The sequence below is a fragment of the Lichenostomus cassidix genome, chromosome 9, assembly GCF_008360975.1.
Source record: "Lichenostomus cassidix isolate B80296 chromosome 9, HeHo_3.0, whole genome shotgun sequence".
Taxonomy (NCBI): domain Eukaryota; kingdom Metazoa; phylum Chordata; class Aves; order Passeriformes; family Meliphagidae; genus Lichenostomus; species Lichenostomus cassidix.
Window position 1 is genome coordinate 9443028 of NC_139490.1, and position 15171 is coordinate 9458198.

Sequence of the window (15171 nt, forward strand, 5' to 3'; positions counted from 1 at the left end):
GATCAGTGAAAAGCCCCTTCCCAGGGTGGTAACAGAGTACTGTCCTGAAGATGAGGCGTCCCTTAGTGGCGGTGGGCTTTCTTGGGAGGGTGTCCGTGCCTGAGCAGAGGGATGAATTTGGTTTGTCACCCCTGTGACTCTGCTGGGAGATGAGCATTTCTGGAGACAGCATGGGCAGGAATTGCAGGCACAAAGGTCTCCAGACTGTGCTGGACCCTGTGGAGCATGGACAGGAGCTTGCAGGCACACTGGGGCCAGTGCCTTGCTTCAGCTGAGTTGTTTCCCCTTATGCTGAGCAGCAATTTGCACGTTTGCAACAATCTCTGTGGTTCCCACCACATTTTGCACCTCAAACACCATCTGGAGCAACTCTCTCTGGCGTCAGCATGTATTCCCTGTTAGGGTTGCTTTCCAAACTGATACAGCATCGTCAGCACGAGCAGGAGCAACTCTCCCACGGCAGCTTTACATCCCTCAAATCCTCCATCAGCCCTGGCGTGGTCACTGCTCAGGTGGTCACTGATGGGTCAGTCACCCCATGATCTGCCATGCTGGTTGCAAGACCCTCAATGCACTGTTCCCCCCAGCTTAACACCCACACTGGCATTTTTGGTGGGCAGGTGTTTAGTTCCAGGTGAGCGACGCTCCCCCTGGTTTATCGTCTGTGCCCTGTTCCCACTGCCGGGGGTAATGCGTGGGTTTTACAGGATGGTGCTTCATCAGCCGTGACTTGGCCTCCCCTGGCATTTCCCCATCCACACTGCCCCAGTGGTGGCTCGGGGTGTCACTTGATGTGCTGCCTGCCTGACTCCAGAGGGACGCTGTGTACTGCCTAACACCCCTCATAACACTTTGCAGGAGTTGCCTGGGGGCATTTCTGGTTAAGAAGTGTTTAATTGACTACAAAACCATGTAGTGGTGGGAGTTTGCATAAAGCTGTTCACAGGGGAGCTGGCAGCAGTTTTCAAGGGGGTGTGCAGGAATTGCTGCTCCAGGAGGAGGAGGGGGGCGAGACACAGGGGTGAAGTGACCCAGGGGATCCCCACAGCAGGGAAGGGGGACCAGGTTTGTGTCTTTTCCTGCTCCATCCTCTGGGGATGCAGGTCCAACCTTGCAGAGGAACTTCCCATTTACCCCCTCTCAGCATCCCAGCACTGCTGTGCCCAGATTGAGGTGCAGGATTCAAGCCCCACTGGTCTGTGCTGGGGCTCTGAATGGGGATCCTAAGTGTTTCCAGTTGCAGCTAAGCACTGGGGGTCTCAGCTGACATCCCAAGGACTGTCCCCAGCCATACTTCTCCCTGCTTTATAACCTGCCTCTCCTCCCAGGCAGCCAAATGGGGACTTGAATTATGTCTCAGGCCAGAGCAAGGCAGAACACAACTAGTGATTTCAGTGCTCATGGTGTCCTCACAGGCATGGTGACACCAGCTGGCAGTGCCCTGTCACCACCACACATTGCTCTGTGGCCCCTCACCCTGCATGTGGAATACGTTCTGTGGGGTCTGTGGGGTGACTGCCATATCGCTGTTGGCAGTGCCACACACTGCTCTGGGCTCAGCTTCACCTTCTGGTGCTGGCAGCCCAGGGAGCTGCAGCAGGCTGAGCCCAGATCCCAGGGGAGACCCGTGTCCCCGCAAGGTGGGTTTTGGGTACACCCCAGCCCATGCCCCAGCTGAACAGGGCATTCAGTCCGTGGGAAGGGGAGGGCTCGACCGGAAGCAAAGGGTGACAGGGACATTGGAGGGAAGGGACCGGGGGCGGGAGAGGACGTCGGCAACCTGCCTCCTTCTGCCATCCCTATAAATAGGAGGGAGCAGGAGCACCTGTGGGACTCCAGCTCTGCAGGAGAGGCAGACAGGGAGGGACAGAGGGAGCTGCTCCTCGCTGCTCTCTCCTCCCTTTGAGCTTCCTAGTGCTCTGCCTGCGTGGAGGCCTGAGGCATGGGGACCAGGGGATGGACCTTCTCCACCTTCCTGGGATGCTGCGCATGGATTCTGCACGGTATGTCCTATATTTTTCTGCTAGCCCATGTGCTCCCTGAGCCCTGCCAGGGTGCAGCAAGTACACTGTGAGATGCTTTTCACTCCTGGCTCTACTGGAAACTCCTCTTACGACCAGTCCTTGCAATGCATTGCAGCCAAAGAGCTGGAAAAGCGTTTTACAGGGCAGGCATCACCCCGAGGGGCTGGTTGCAGGCGTGGAGCCGTGGGAGAGATGAGAGCCCAGCCCGGAAGCCTGCAGGCAGCTGTGTACCCCTCCAGCAAAGGAGCCAAGGGAAGCCAGCTGGCAGAGCAGGACCCAGGGATGCTCCCATCCCTCCCACATCCCAGGGAAGAGCAAATGCTGGTGCTCCATTCTGAGGCCCTTCTTTTACAAACTTCCCATGAATGGGCGTGTGGGGTAGAATGTGTTTCCTGCTCCACATTGAAGAATTAAGATAAAACATGGCTTTGCTGGGGTGGAGTGCGCCAAAATAACTGGGACAACTTGACTGCTGTGCTTTGTTTTCCCTGAGACAGGGACGGAAGCTGCTGAGCCCCTCTGGCTGAGCAGCCTGGTGCAAAGTGCTTGTTCCAGGCAGGGAAGATGACAATGAAGCAGCCTGCCAGGAAAGGGAATGGGGGTCTAGCACTGGTCTGGCATAGGAGCTAATATTCATTATTAGCTAATATTCATTATTCATATTCTGCACAAGCTATCTGTGAGCTAACAAGCTGAGCCGGCGGTGAGGTTGGAGGCACCTCTGCTGCAGGGAGATCTGGCTGCCTGTCAGGGGGAACCTGATGAACTGGAGCACCGGGATTGGGAACAGGCTGGGGCTGTCAGGCTGCGGCAAAGCCCTGCTGGGTCTTGCCATCGGGGTGCCCTTCGTCTCCCCTAATTGAAGCTCCCTTAAGCCAAGCGTCAGCAGATCCACCTGGCTCCTGGCGGAGCCAACGGCGGCAGCTTGGTCTCCCCAGTGCCTGCATCCCTGTCCTAAAAATAAGACTGTGTGAAACGTCACCCATGGGTGCCAGTAGGTGCTGGGAGACACGTCTGGGATGTGGGCAGGTGTCTCCTCCTTTCAGCAGAGCTCTTGGATGTGGGTCAGGATTTTGGTAGCAGGAAGAGAGCTGTAAGCAGGGCTCGGTCTTGGTAGCTCAAAAATATTCCCTCCATGGGTGAAGAACCCCTGGTGCCTTCACTCAGCTGAAGGCAAGAAGGGTGGGGGCAGGAACAGGCAGACACCCAGCCCAGGAGAATTTTATTGAACCTGCTTAAAGTGCAGATTCAGAATCCATCTGCAGTCAGGGAAGGCTTCCCTAAGCCTCAGCTTTTCTGTGACAAAGGGCTTTGGGTAAAGTTATTTAAAGATCCCTCAGACACCCTAAAGGTGAAAAACCACAGAATCCCCCAAGGCTCTGCAGAAGCGACTGTGCTCAGAGCTGTTCCTGCAGTGATGGAAAAAGGGCTGAGGGCTGTCCTGGGACAGCAGAGCTCCAGACACCCCCAAGGCTATGAACTAGACTTACTGGGCTCTGCCTGGTGGCCAGGCATCCCAGTACCATTCCCATGACTGGACTGGGTTGCAGCAGCTGCCTTTGGCTCCACGCTTGCACCAGTGTCTCTCTCTGACCTGTGATGTATTGTGTCCTGTTTCATCTGCCAGCTGGTGATGCTGGTGATGCTGGTGATGCAAGAGGTGCTGTGCAGTGCTATGCCTGAGGCAGCCCAGACTGCACTACTTGGCTCTTAAATCAGGGCCTTGTAAGGCTGTGGGATGAGTCAGAAGGGGTTTAAGAAGTGGTGGGAGATGCTCACAGAGGTGTGTCTGAGGCTGGCAGGCTGCCGGCTCCATAACGCTCCACTTTGTGCTTCTCCACAGGGCTTGGGGCTGTTGCTGCTGTCCCTGTCACTGCCGATGGGCCCTTTACTGCAGGGACAGCTTTTCCCATCACAACAGAGAATGAATGGCCCCGTACCACACTCATTGAAGACATAAGCCCCACAGCAGCTGATGCTGAGGCCTTCCCTGCCTGGACTGAGATGAACCCAGTGACAGCAATGAGTGAATATGGATCTACAGTGCCAGCTTTGGTGAACGTGACCAAGCCTGCTAACACGACTCAGAGTACTGAGAGAAGTTCAGCTGCTGCCACTACAGCCACGACTGCTGCTGGCCTCACTGCACAGTATCCTGCTATCACCCCAGAAGCAGAGCAGGACGAAACAGAGGTCCCTCCTGATGTCCCTCTGGGGACCACCCCTGTCCTTGAGGATGTGAAGGAGGACATCCCTGCAAACAGAGGAGAAGACACAGACCTCAGTACTGGCACTGCCCCTCCATTGGCAGTCACCTGGGTGCCACAGCCAACCGCTGGTGTCACTGTGCTGCCTAGCCAAGGGCTAACCACAGCCAAGGGAGCAGTTGAGGAAGGTGTAATCCTGCCTGAAGCTATTCAAAGTGAAGCCAGTGCCAGCTCCTTGGGCCCCCGTCCTGATGCCGGGGAGCTGCTTCCGACCCAGCAGGATGAAGCAGTGGGTGTGGTTGACGGCATTAACCCAGAGCCAGCAGGAGAAGTGGCCCCAGCTGGTGAGGAAAGTCCCTTGGCTTCAGAATCTGGAGATGCAATAAACGGTGAATTCAGCACAGCCGTCCCATCCCTCCTACCTCCAGAGAGCCCAGTGATGTCAGGATCAGTGGAGAACCCTGGGGAGTTCTCCCTCCTCCCTGGCCAGGCAGTGCTGAGCCCAGACACTTCACTGACACCATCCAATGGCGGGGAAGAGGACGGGCAGGGAGTTCCCAGGGTGTCATCAGAGGCTTCTGGTTCAGCCTTGTCACCTGCAGCCAGCAGGGCACCAGTGGCACCTGAGGAAACAGAGGGCATTGGCACCTCACTTCTGCCCTCAGTGGTTCCCACTGATGCCCAGAGTCACACGACTCTCCCAGTCTCAGCCACTTCGCTGCCCCCACGGGACGTGGGAGCTGTGGATCTGGCCAGTCCATCCCTGCAGCCTGCCCCATGGCAGACCCCCACTGGAGAACAGCCACCACTGCTTCCTGATGCTCTGACATCCTCCACAGATACCCCCAGTGCTCCTGGGGCTGCTTACCCAGCCACAGAGGCAGGATCCAGCACCCTGCCTGAAGCTGATGGTGCAGCAGAGACACCAGCAAATCCTGACCTTGCTACTGCCCCAGAAACATCCACGTCTCCCCAGGAAGCCAATGGACTTGGCACTGGCTTGAGTTCAGATTCAGATGCCCCCAGCCCAGCATCTTTTGTACCTGATGGACTGGCATGGCCCACTGCTGGGATCCAGGGTCAGGGAGCTGAGGGGGTAAAGGACATAGCACAGGCAGGAGGTTCAGAGGATGCCAGTCCTTATGAAGATACCCAGAGTGACATGACTCCTCCAGCCCTTCAGTCCTCTGCCTCTCCTACTGATTACGAAGAGCTGCTGACTGGAGGAACAGAAGACTTGGCAAATGCTGAAGTGTCCCCTCCATCAGCACTCGGGGGTGGAACAGAAGCAGGAGGAGCTCCAGCACTGGGACAAGTGTCCTCACCTGGTCCTGCACCTCCCAGCAGTGTTGGAATGGAGCCTGACCTCTCACAACCTAAAGGACCAGGGGACCTGCCTGGTGAATCTGCCAGTGCTCCTGGGGCTGTTTTCCCACTCCCGGAGTCTGTGGCTGGCCCTGTGTCTGAGGCAGAGACACCAGTGAGTCCCAACCCCAGTGCTGCCCAGGGAGCACCTGGGTCTCCATCCCTTGGTGGGTCACAGCCATGGGGCACAGCAGCTGGTGCTCTCCCAGGAGCAGGTCTCCCTGGAGCCCAAGGACCAGACACTGACTCGGCTTCAGCATGGGATACCCCCAGCTCAGCAGTTCATGAACCAGTAGGACCCCCATCACCTGGCCTTGGGGACCAGCTTGACACCAGTGTGGGGCTGCCAGCAGCAGAAGAGCAAGGAACCAGCACGGCAGAGCAGGCACTGGAAGGAGCAGGCAGTGGCATTGAGTCTGAGCCATCCCTGAGCTCCACCACAGGGAATGGAATAGCAGCTGGGGTAGAACAACTGCCTGGTGCTGGTTCCCCATCCAGTATTGCCTCTCCCAGTCATGTGGTGGCAGCACCTTCTGTGTCAAGGGGTGATGAAGCAGGAGCCATCTCATCTGCAGCCCCTGGCCCTGACAGTCTGTCCCCAGCCTCTCTGGACAGTGAAACTGGCCCAGGGCTTGGTCTGGTGCAGGGAGCTGAAAGTGCAGGGGATGTGGCACAGGCAGGAAATGCAGAGAGTGGAAGTCCTGACATGGAGACAAGTTCTTCAGCTGTCAGTCCTCAGCAGGATCTCACTAACACCGGAGAGCTGCCAGCAGGAGAAACAGGAGATACAGTGCATGCTGAACTTTCCCCTCCATCAGCACTTGGGGATGGAACAGGAACAGGAGGAGCTCCAGCACTGGGACAAGGGTCCTCATCTGGTCCTGCACCTCCTAACAATGCTGGAATGGAGCCTGACCTCTCAGGACCTGAAGGACCAGGGGACCTGCCTGGTGAATCTGCCAGTGCTCCTGGGGCTGTTTTCCCACTCCCAGAGTCTGTGGCTGGCCCTGTGTCTGAGGCAGAGACACCAGTGAGTCCCAACCCCAGTGCTGCCCAGGGAGCACCTGGGTCTCCATCCCTTGGTGGGTCACAGCCATGGGGCACAGCAGCTGGTGCTCTCCCAGGAGCAGGTCTCCCTGGAGCCCAAGGACCAGACACTGACTCGGCTTCAGCATGGGATACCCCCAGCTCAGCAGTTCATGAACCAGTAGGACCCCCATCACCTGGCCTTGGGAACCAGCTTGGCACCAGTGTGGGGCTGCCAGCAGCAGAAGGGCAAGGAGCCAGCACGGCAGAGCAGGCACTGGAAGGAGCAGGCAGTGGCATTGAGTCTGAGCCATCCCTGAGCTCCACCACAGGGAATGGAATAGCAGCTGGGGTAGAACAACTGCCTGGTGCTGGTTCCCCATCCAGTATTGCCTCTCCCAGCGATGTGGTGGCAGCACCTTCTGTGTCAAGGGGTGATGAAGTAGGAGCCATCTCATCTGCAGCCCCTAGCCCTGACAGTCTGTCCCCAGCCTCTCTGGACAGTGAAACTGGCCCAGGGCTTGGTCTGGTGCAGGGAGCTGAAAGTGCAGGGGATGTGGCACAGGCAGGAAATGCAGAGAGTGAAAGTCCTGACATGGAGACAAGTGCTTCAGCTGTCAGTCCTCAGCAGGATCAACTTCCTGCTGCAGGTTCCTCATCTGGTTCTGCCTCTCCCAGTGCAGAGGTCGCAGCATCCTCTGTTTCAGATCCATCTAGCCTGGGTGCAGTCAAAGGAGCAGGCAGTGCTGCTGAAGCTCTCCAGCCCTCACTGGGTGCTGGCACTGGGGTTCTTCCTGCTGCAGGAGAAGGAGCAAGTGAAGTGGCTAGTGATGGAGAGTCCACAGGGCAGTCCCAAACTCCAACTGGAATGGGACCAGTTGGCTCAGGAACCCCTGGTGGAGAAACGGGAGATGTGTTGCAGTCTGCATCTTCTTCCTCGTCCACAGAGGGGTCTTCATTGCCTGGGAGGACAGGCGAGGCTGCTGATGAAACAAGCCTTGCTGGAGCTCCTGGAGCTGGCAGTGGCTTGAACACAGGCTTGGAGGCTGCTAGCCCCCAGGAACCCTCTGTGTCTTCCTCTGGCACCCAAAGTGGTGCCAATGCTGGACTTTCTGATGGAAAACTGGGTGAAGTCGATGTGGTGGAGGTGCCTGGAGGAGCCTCAATGAATGGGGGACCTTCTTCTGGTGCCAGCCTGGTCCCAGCAGCTCCAGACAACAGTGGTGTTTCTGATGGCACAACCACCTCAGTGGCTGCTTCTCCACTTCTCCCTGAACGTGGGCTGAGCTCAGGGCTGGCACCCAATGGGAACCCCAACTTTGCCGCCAGCACCCAGGGTGGGAGCAGCCCCCTGCTGCCAGGGCCTCCAGGTGGGCTGGCAGAAGAAGCTGGAAGTGCTCAGTCGTGGTCTCTTGAAGATGAGGTGGCCTCAGGCATGCCGGCACCTTTGGGAGAGGTGTCCCCTCATGCTGCCATATCCCCCAACGCTGCCCCGGTGCTGCCTCCTGCTCCACAGACAGGAATTGCTGCAGAGGGGGTGTCTGCCAGCCCTGGGCTTTCGGCACGTGAGTCGATAGCGGGGTCCTCTGCAGGGGGAAAGGGAGAGCTGGGGGTTGCCATGCCAGGGGGACCTGCCTTGCTCCTGCCTCCCCAGCCAGGAAGCCCCGGAGCCCCCTCTGGGAATGCTGACAGCCCTGCTCCTGGAGAAGCAAGTGCTGTGCTCCATGGAACAATAGCAGGGCAAGGGGATGTAACCCGTCTCCTGCCCAGTGCCACTGGTTCTGGGGCACATATGGAGGCACTTGCTCATTCCCCACCTGGGGGGAGCCCAGGGCTCCCTGGCCTTCCTCCCGCTGGGATCACTGTTGGCAGTCCTGGAGCAAAAACCCCGGGGCCAGGTCCTGCTGGTGGCTCATCACCAGCTGCTCTGCAGCCATTCGTGGACAGGGAGCTGACCACCAGCCTGGCAAACAGAGCCCCTGCCACCTCTGGGTCGAGCCTCCCTGGAGCCTTCCCGGGCCAGGGAGGAACCCAGGGCAGGTCCCCAGCCACTGCACGCCCAGCCACATCCTGCAGTCCGGCCCTCGCCGGCCCAGCCCCACCAGCCCCCCTGCCCAGGGGCAGGGAGGTGCTCCCCAGGCCAGGAACAGCCACTGTCACCTCCCGCGCATCGTCCCCTGTGGTTCCAGCTCCACCTGGAGGGCCAGCAGCTGCCCCAACCCCGCTGCCCAGTCCCGCAGGTACGTGATTCTCGCAGGGCAGCCTGGGTGGGACCAACACATCAGTTTCCTGATGGACAATCCTCAGGGACATTCAGTGCCCGGAGAAAGAGGGAGCTATTTGAAGCCAGGACCCTGGGGGAGATGCAGCATGAGGAGCCCCTGCACATAAGCTTGCACTGTTGGCAGGCTAAGCCTGCCTTCAATACAGTCCCATCAGCTGGAAAACCCATCCCCTCCAAATGTTTTTTTTAGCAGACATAAATAGGGAACTGGAGGCTGTAAAAGTCTCTAGCTGTGGGTGTTTAATTCTGTGCTGTTCCCTGACACAGTCCTTGTGCAATGTTGTTCCTCTCCTAATGGCAGTCCTCCAGCGCAGTGTCCCAACAGGGCTGGTTAAAGCAGGGGACAGTGACCACAAAGGCCATCACAGCAGGTTTAGGGCAGCTGTGTTTGTGTAAGGCAGTGAAAGGGGTGGGAACAAGTGCCTGCAAGGGAAGGTGACATGCAGAGAGTCCCTGAAGGCTATTGGTAATGTCTCCCCTTCCTTCTGCTGCCCAGGCTTTGTCCCATTGGAAGCAAAATCATTTCAGTCCTTTTAAATTTTTTACTCAGACCAAAGGCTTTGCTGTAAATGTGGTTTGGTTTTATTGTTTGTTTGCTTGTTTGTTTTGTTTTCCAGTTCCAGCTGTGCCCCTCTATGGGTATGGAGCAAGGGAAAATGATCAGGAGTATGTGGAAAGGAGAGTAGATTTTAATTCTCCACTTTTCAAGCCTGAGATTGGATTCCCGTTCGGGAGGACCCTGCACACCTCTCTCTACGTGAGTCTACTTGGGCTTAACTCGTTGGGCAAGCGGCCAGCACCCAAAAACCTGGGAGAGACACTGGGGACCTGGTGCCTGGGATGGGACTCTTATGGGACCAAAGCTATTGGGATGCTGCAGTGGTCTATTTGCAGCAGGAGGTGACTTTGTGGCCATTTCAGCAGTGGCAGTTGGTGGCTTTCCTTGGGCATTGCTCAAAATGGGCTTGGAAATGGGAGGGCTGCCACCCCCATGCCAGGGAGTGCCACTGGTCCTGATCTCACCTGATGGAGGAATCCCTCTGCTCAGTTTACAGACAATGGACAAATCATTTTCCCAGCCACAGACAACAGAGTCCTCACGTACCCCAACCCTCCTCCTGGCGGCTTCAATGGCCACGAGGAGGTCCCCATGATCGCCGTGTTTTGGGACAATGCTGACTTCTCCAGAGGTGTTGGCACTACCTTTTACCAGGTGAGTGAAGCCACCTGAGTGCATGATTGCATGAAACACCTTTTGATTATAAACTCACCACCTATTCTGTGGGATACCTCTTGAGATGTGTAATTAAGGGAGACCATGAGTTTTTCCCTTTTCTGAGCCAACTCTAAGAGCTGTTGGTGCTGTGTCACCTCTTGAGCCATCCAAATCCCATTCAGCACGTTGGTTACAGGGGTCTGTGCATGACCCCAGGCTAGGCTTGGTTTTGCCCTAGTGGGAGCTAATGCAGATGTGTGTATTCCCAACCCACAGGAGTTTTCCACACTCAACACAGCCAAGCCTCCGTTTGTCCGTGACGTGGAAGCAAAGGTCCGGCGGTACCTGAGGTCCTCCTACTCTGCAGCCTGGACCCTGAAGATCACCTGGGAGAAGGCACCTGCCTCTGCAGCATGGACTGACACCCGGAAGGTAAGGGACTGATGGAGCACAGGGACTAGTTGAATTGTCAAAAAAAAATGAGACCCAGGCGTGATGACCTCCTCTGTGCCTGAAAATAGGAACCAGTTTTGTGGCAGAGGCCAGTCTTGAAGAGTTTTGGCAAAAAGAACTGGGCTGTGCCTATGTTTTAGTGGTTTTTGAGGGACACCTTGAGCTGAACTTTCCCTGTTCCATAAAACCTTTCTCTTTAATGTGGTGGGAGTTTATTGCACACCAGAAACACTGTTTTTCAGAGGCATAAAATTGGGTGAATTTGAAGCTTGTCATGGAACAGCTTCAAAGTAAAACCCTCACATTTTCCATGCGAAATGTGAACCAGCCCTGGCTGTGTTTGCCTTCTTTCCCTCCAGACCTCAGTCCGGCCATTCCCCAGCAAGCACTGGCCCACACCCCGAACTTTAAACCTCACATCTTCACTCACTTTCTTACCTGTCTGCAACACTTCTCCCCAGACTGTCACATACCAGGCTGTCCTGACCACCGATGGCTTCAGGTCCTACATCCTGGTGCTGTACCAGGACGGAGGCATGCAGTGGGATTACACCAGGCTCACTTCCACCAATGTGCTCATTGGTTACACCAGGTACAGCAGCTCAGCACCTCATCCCTGCCTCCTCTAAGCAATGGAATGCATCCCACCCATGGCTCTGGCTGGTTCAGTCCTTCTCCCATGTCCCAAGGAGTGCCTTACAAGGATGAGGACAGCCCAGATGGGGTCTACATGCCCATATAGCCTAACATACAGGGGCCTCACAAGCAAATTTGCCCCATTAGTGACTGGATCATGCTGCAGCATGCTGTCTTGCTGGGCTGTTCTTGTTGTAAAATCCACAAATCCCTCTGGAGTCCTGGGCCCCCAGCATCCTGGCAGTTTGGGTGGAAGGAGTGGGAAATAGGGGATGTTTGTTGAACTTTGCACCAGCCGAGGGAAGGGATTTCCGTGCTTGGCCGGAGCAGTTGCTTCCTGCCTCCTCGCATTACGTCTTGCCCTGTACATGCTGTCTCCAGGGTTTTCTCATTAGCTGCTTGCAGCAGCTGGGTAAGGAAAAGGTGGCTGGGATGGGAAGCGCGGGCAGCACAGGCATGTCTGTGTGTGTACGTGACTGTGTGTGACCACTCGTGGGCTTCTGCTCCAAATTGCCTGGCAAAATGCTGGAGACAATGGAAGCTGCTCGTGGGGATCTTGAGATGTCTGTGGGTTCAGGCCTTGATGTAGCAGGAGTGTTTGCAGCACCCAAAAAGAGCTGCATCCTATATAATGGGGGAAGCAGGCTGGAGGAGCTTGTGACTTTGTCCTCCTGTCCCCAGAGCTGCAATGTGGGTGCTGCAATCCCACTGGCATGGGATCAGGATGGCTGAAGGGCAAGCTGGAGCTGGGGTTGGGGTAATCACACCCAGAGAGAGCAACCTCTGATTTTTCCTCTTTCTTCTTCACTCAGTGGGGATGGCTATTACCACAACGATGACCTGACTAAGAGACCTCCAGCTGCTAAATATCGCCCTGACCAGTTCAGGGGCTACAACACAGGTAGTGTCACACAGCCTGGGTGGGTTCACAAGGAGGGGGATATTCCTAGGGAATGAAATCCAACCTGGCACTGTGGCAAGGCTCTCACTGAGTTCACCAAGGCCAGGTTTTCTCCACTGAGCACATAAAATGTACTTCTCCTGGGTACAAGATGTGTCCTGAGGCTGAAACATCCCTGCTGTCCCCATGGATGCTTTTTTGACCCAATGGCTCTGTCCCAAGGCTTTCTTCTTTGGCAAGAGCCTCTCCCCCTGTTCCCCTGCTGTTGAGTGGCTGTTTTGAACATGGGGTCCCACGTCTGGGGGTTAATGTGAGCTTAGCTTTCAGCATCACCATCATGTGACTCTCACCTCAAGACAAAAGAGCCCCTGTGGTTCCCTTGGCCAGAGGTGACATCTCATGGTTTCTCTCCCTGCTCAGACCTCCGTGGGTTGTGGATTTACAAGCTGGAGAGCCGCGTGGGCCTCAACTACCGGCTGAAGTGCCTGGCATGGACGGGGCAGCAGCAGGAGCCCAGGGCATGGAGCCAGGGCCTGCCCACCTGCCCCTGCTCCCTGCAGCAAGGGCAGCAGGACCCACGCTTCAAGAACAGCCGTGGAGGCAAGTGGACATGCTGCTTCCTCATCCTCCTCTTCTCTGAGCTGTCCCTCCCCACCTTCCCTGCAAGGGTGGCTGGGGTGTCACCTGGTAGGGTGGGCAGGTGACCCTACAGAAAAGGAGAGGGTCTGGCAGGGTGGGCAGGTGATCCTAAGGAAAAGGAGTGTGGCCTACCCTTCAGAGACAGGAAAAGCAAGAAGTATTGAGGGCTGACCTGTTCCTGTCTTACTAGACTGGCCAGAGTTGGTCTGACCTGCATGGGAATGCTGGGGACTGGGGTTTTACCACGGGAGATCACTTGGATGGTCTCCACCAAACCCCTATAGTTCTTCCAAACCCCTGTAGCACCGTGGGTGATGTGGTGGATAACAAGGAGCCAGCTCTGGCCAGATCTTTGCCCTGAGGCAGGAGTGCTGGCCAGGCAGAGCTGCCCGAGGCTCACTGCTGCCCCATTGCAGGCAGGTGGGGTGCTCGTGTCTCCATGCTGCACTCAGCCTCCCCCAACCAGCACGGCGCCGGTGTCCGCTGCCTGTACGACAGCCAGAACCAGCTCATCGAGGGGCGGCAGGAGAGGTACTGGAGGTTCTCCAGGCAGGCATCACCCTACCGTGGTAAGCACAGCCAGCCTTGGCATCCCCTGGCTGAAGCTGGCATTGCTGTAGCCTGTAAATAATTTTAATCTCTCTGCCAACCTGTTTCCTGACACGCTGTTTCCCTTGGAGGGAGTGTGGGGCTGCCAAAGGCTGAGGCAAGCCTTGCCAGAACCAGCCTGTCTCCCTTCTCTTCCCTTCAGCCCCTTACTCTCCTTTTTCCCTGCAGACCAGGAGCTGAAGCTGTACGACTGGTGCTGTAACCGGGCGGGCAGTGCCCACCTCTGCGCCCGCTACAGTGAGAAGAGGCCCAAGATTGGCTGTGATGGATACCAGTCACCCAGCACAGGTGGGTTTGCAGCTCGTGTGTGCTGTGGTGATGCTGTCCTGGTGTCCAAGGCTGGGAGGAAGTGGGAATGTCCCAGTCTCCCTCTGCTTAAGGCAGCAAGAGCCCTGGGCAGATGAGGGAAGGGTTTTGGGGTGCTCATGTGCAGGTTGTGCCATCAGCACATAACCACCAGCATAGTCTGGAGGTGATGGCACTGGAAGCAGTGGAGGATCACAGCAAATGTGGTAATGGTGTAAGCTGACGTGGGATTTTCTTGCAACCCTCAACAGATTCCTCGGAGGAGGCAGAGGATTACTCAGATGAGCAGATAGGTGAGCAGGACTGGGAGGGTCTCCTTTCCCTCTGTCCCTGTCCCCCTGCAAGGAAACGGCCTGGGGCTCCCAGCTCGCCCCACAGGGACAAAGTGGCTGAAGAAATCTCATTTCTTCGTTTTTGCAGATGGAGAGGACAAGTAACTGAGAGGTTGCACTCCCACAGCACGTTCTGGGCCATGGCTGATCCTCCAAGTCCTTTGATCTGCTCTTCCCCTGTGTCCCCTGCAGAGCCCATCACCCCTGCCCACCATGCAGGGCAGCTCACTTGGCCACAGCCTGCAGTTGCCTGCCCTGGCACAAGTTCACATTTCTAACCCGGACTTGTCCCAAGGATTCAGTTGCTTTAGCCACCCTTTCCCAGCTGCAGCTGAGGACAAGAACTGGTGGGGAGGTGGGCAGGTACCCCCCACTGCACACATCACCCTTGTCCTTCCTACATCCCACTGTGCTCCCACGCTGCAGGGTGAGGCTGGACCCCTGGCACCCAGGGAAAGGGTTTAAACACCTCACATGGGTTGACTGTGGGCAAGTCCTTAAAAGCCACAGTGCACCAGGCTCAGCCTGTGGGCCAATCCTGTCTTGTCCCCCACTTCTGTTTCCCAGCCATCCCTCCCTGAGTGGTCCCTGGGCCCTGTGCTCAGGAGATGGGACAATTCTCCAGATCAAGCCAGAATCAGGTCGATAACGTCTGCTGGGTGTGTGAGGGCAAAATGCAACCCTATGATTAGAGATGTTGGGAGAAAAATAATTTTTTTGCATGTAAGAGAGCAATTTTTTCCTTTCTTAAAAAAATAAATCATTGTCAAATCTTGTTTGTTCAATAAGACCTTGTAAGGCTTTGAGCATCACTGATCCTGCAGAGGCCATGTCCTCTCAAACTGGGGCAGGAAGCAGTGATGGGGCAGGCTTGGAGCAGCAGGATTATAGGATGCTTCTGTCCTCAGATTGAGTGCTGGAGATGCAGCTAAGCCAGGGTGTAGGACAGCGAATGGGGTGGGAGTTAGGGGTTTGATGGGGTCTGATACACCATCCTTGGATCAGCATCTCCCACTCACCACTCTCCAGGGTTGAAGGGCTGTGTGTGGGATGTTTGTGGGAACGACAGCCCGACCTGTGTGATCTGAGCAACTGCAAACAGTGTCCATGAAAGCAGAGAGAGGAGACTTGCAGCTTTGTAGGGAAAAGGAGGGGATGAAGCAACTAAAAAAA

The 15171-nt window shown here is 56.3% G+C and overlaps 1 protein-coding gene across 3 annotated transcripts; it reads left to right on the forward strand.

Annotated features, from left to right (window-relative positions):
* Positions 1 to 1818: 1818 nt before the first annotated feature.
* LOC146433232 (mucin-4-like) lies at positions 1819 to 14788 on the forward strand. Of its 3 annotated transcripts, XM_085069324.1 has the most exons (12): positions 1819 to 2003; positions 3868 to 8187; positions 9524 to 9663; positions 9955 to 10119; positions 10399 to 10554; positions 11037 to 11167; positions 12024 to 12112; positions 12533 to 12716; positions 13172 to 13320; positions 13529 to 13648; positions 13918 to 13959; positions 14087 to 14788. In XM_085069324.1, exons 1-12 carry the CDS (start codon positions 1943 to 1945, stop codon positions 14101 to 14103), a joined length of 5574 nt encoding a protein of 1857 aa, XP_084925450.1. In that variant the 5' UTR covers positions 1819 to 1942; the 3' UTR covers positions 14104 to 14788. The 3 variants fall into 3 exon arrangements, with proteins under 3 accessions (XP_084925450.1, XP_084925451.1, XP_084925452.1); XM_085069325.1 differs by lacking the exons at positions 1819 to 2003; positions 3868 to 8187 and adding an exon at positions 8196 to 8862; XM_085069326.1 differs by lacking the exons at positions 1819 to 2003; positions 3868 to 8187 and adding an exon at positions 9350 to 9372.
* Positions 14789 to 15171: the final 383 nt, after the last annotated feature.

Excerpts from the sequence above, each read along its gene's own strand:
- LOC146433232 (XM_085069324.1), top strand. The coding sequence starts at position 1,943 with ATGGGGACCAGGGGATGGACCTTCTCCACCTTCCTGGGATGCTGCGCA. Across the intron at positions 12,113-12,532 it reads GTTCAGGGGCTACAACACAG|ACCTCCGTGGGTTGTGGATT; the intron begins GTAGTGTCACAC and ends CTCCCTGCTCAG. Across the intron at positions 12,717-13,171 it reads AAGAACAGCCGTGGAGGCAA|GTGGGGTGCTCGTGTCTCCA; the intron begins GTGGACATGCTG and ends CATTGCAGGCAG.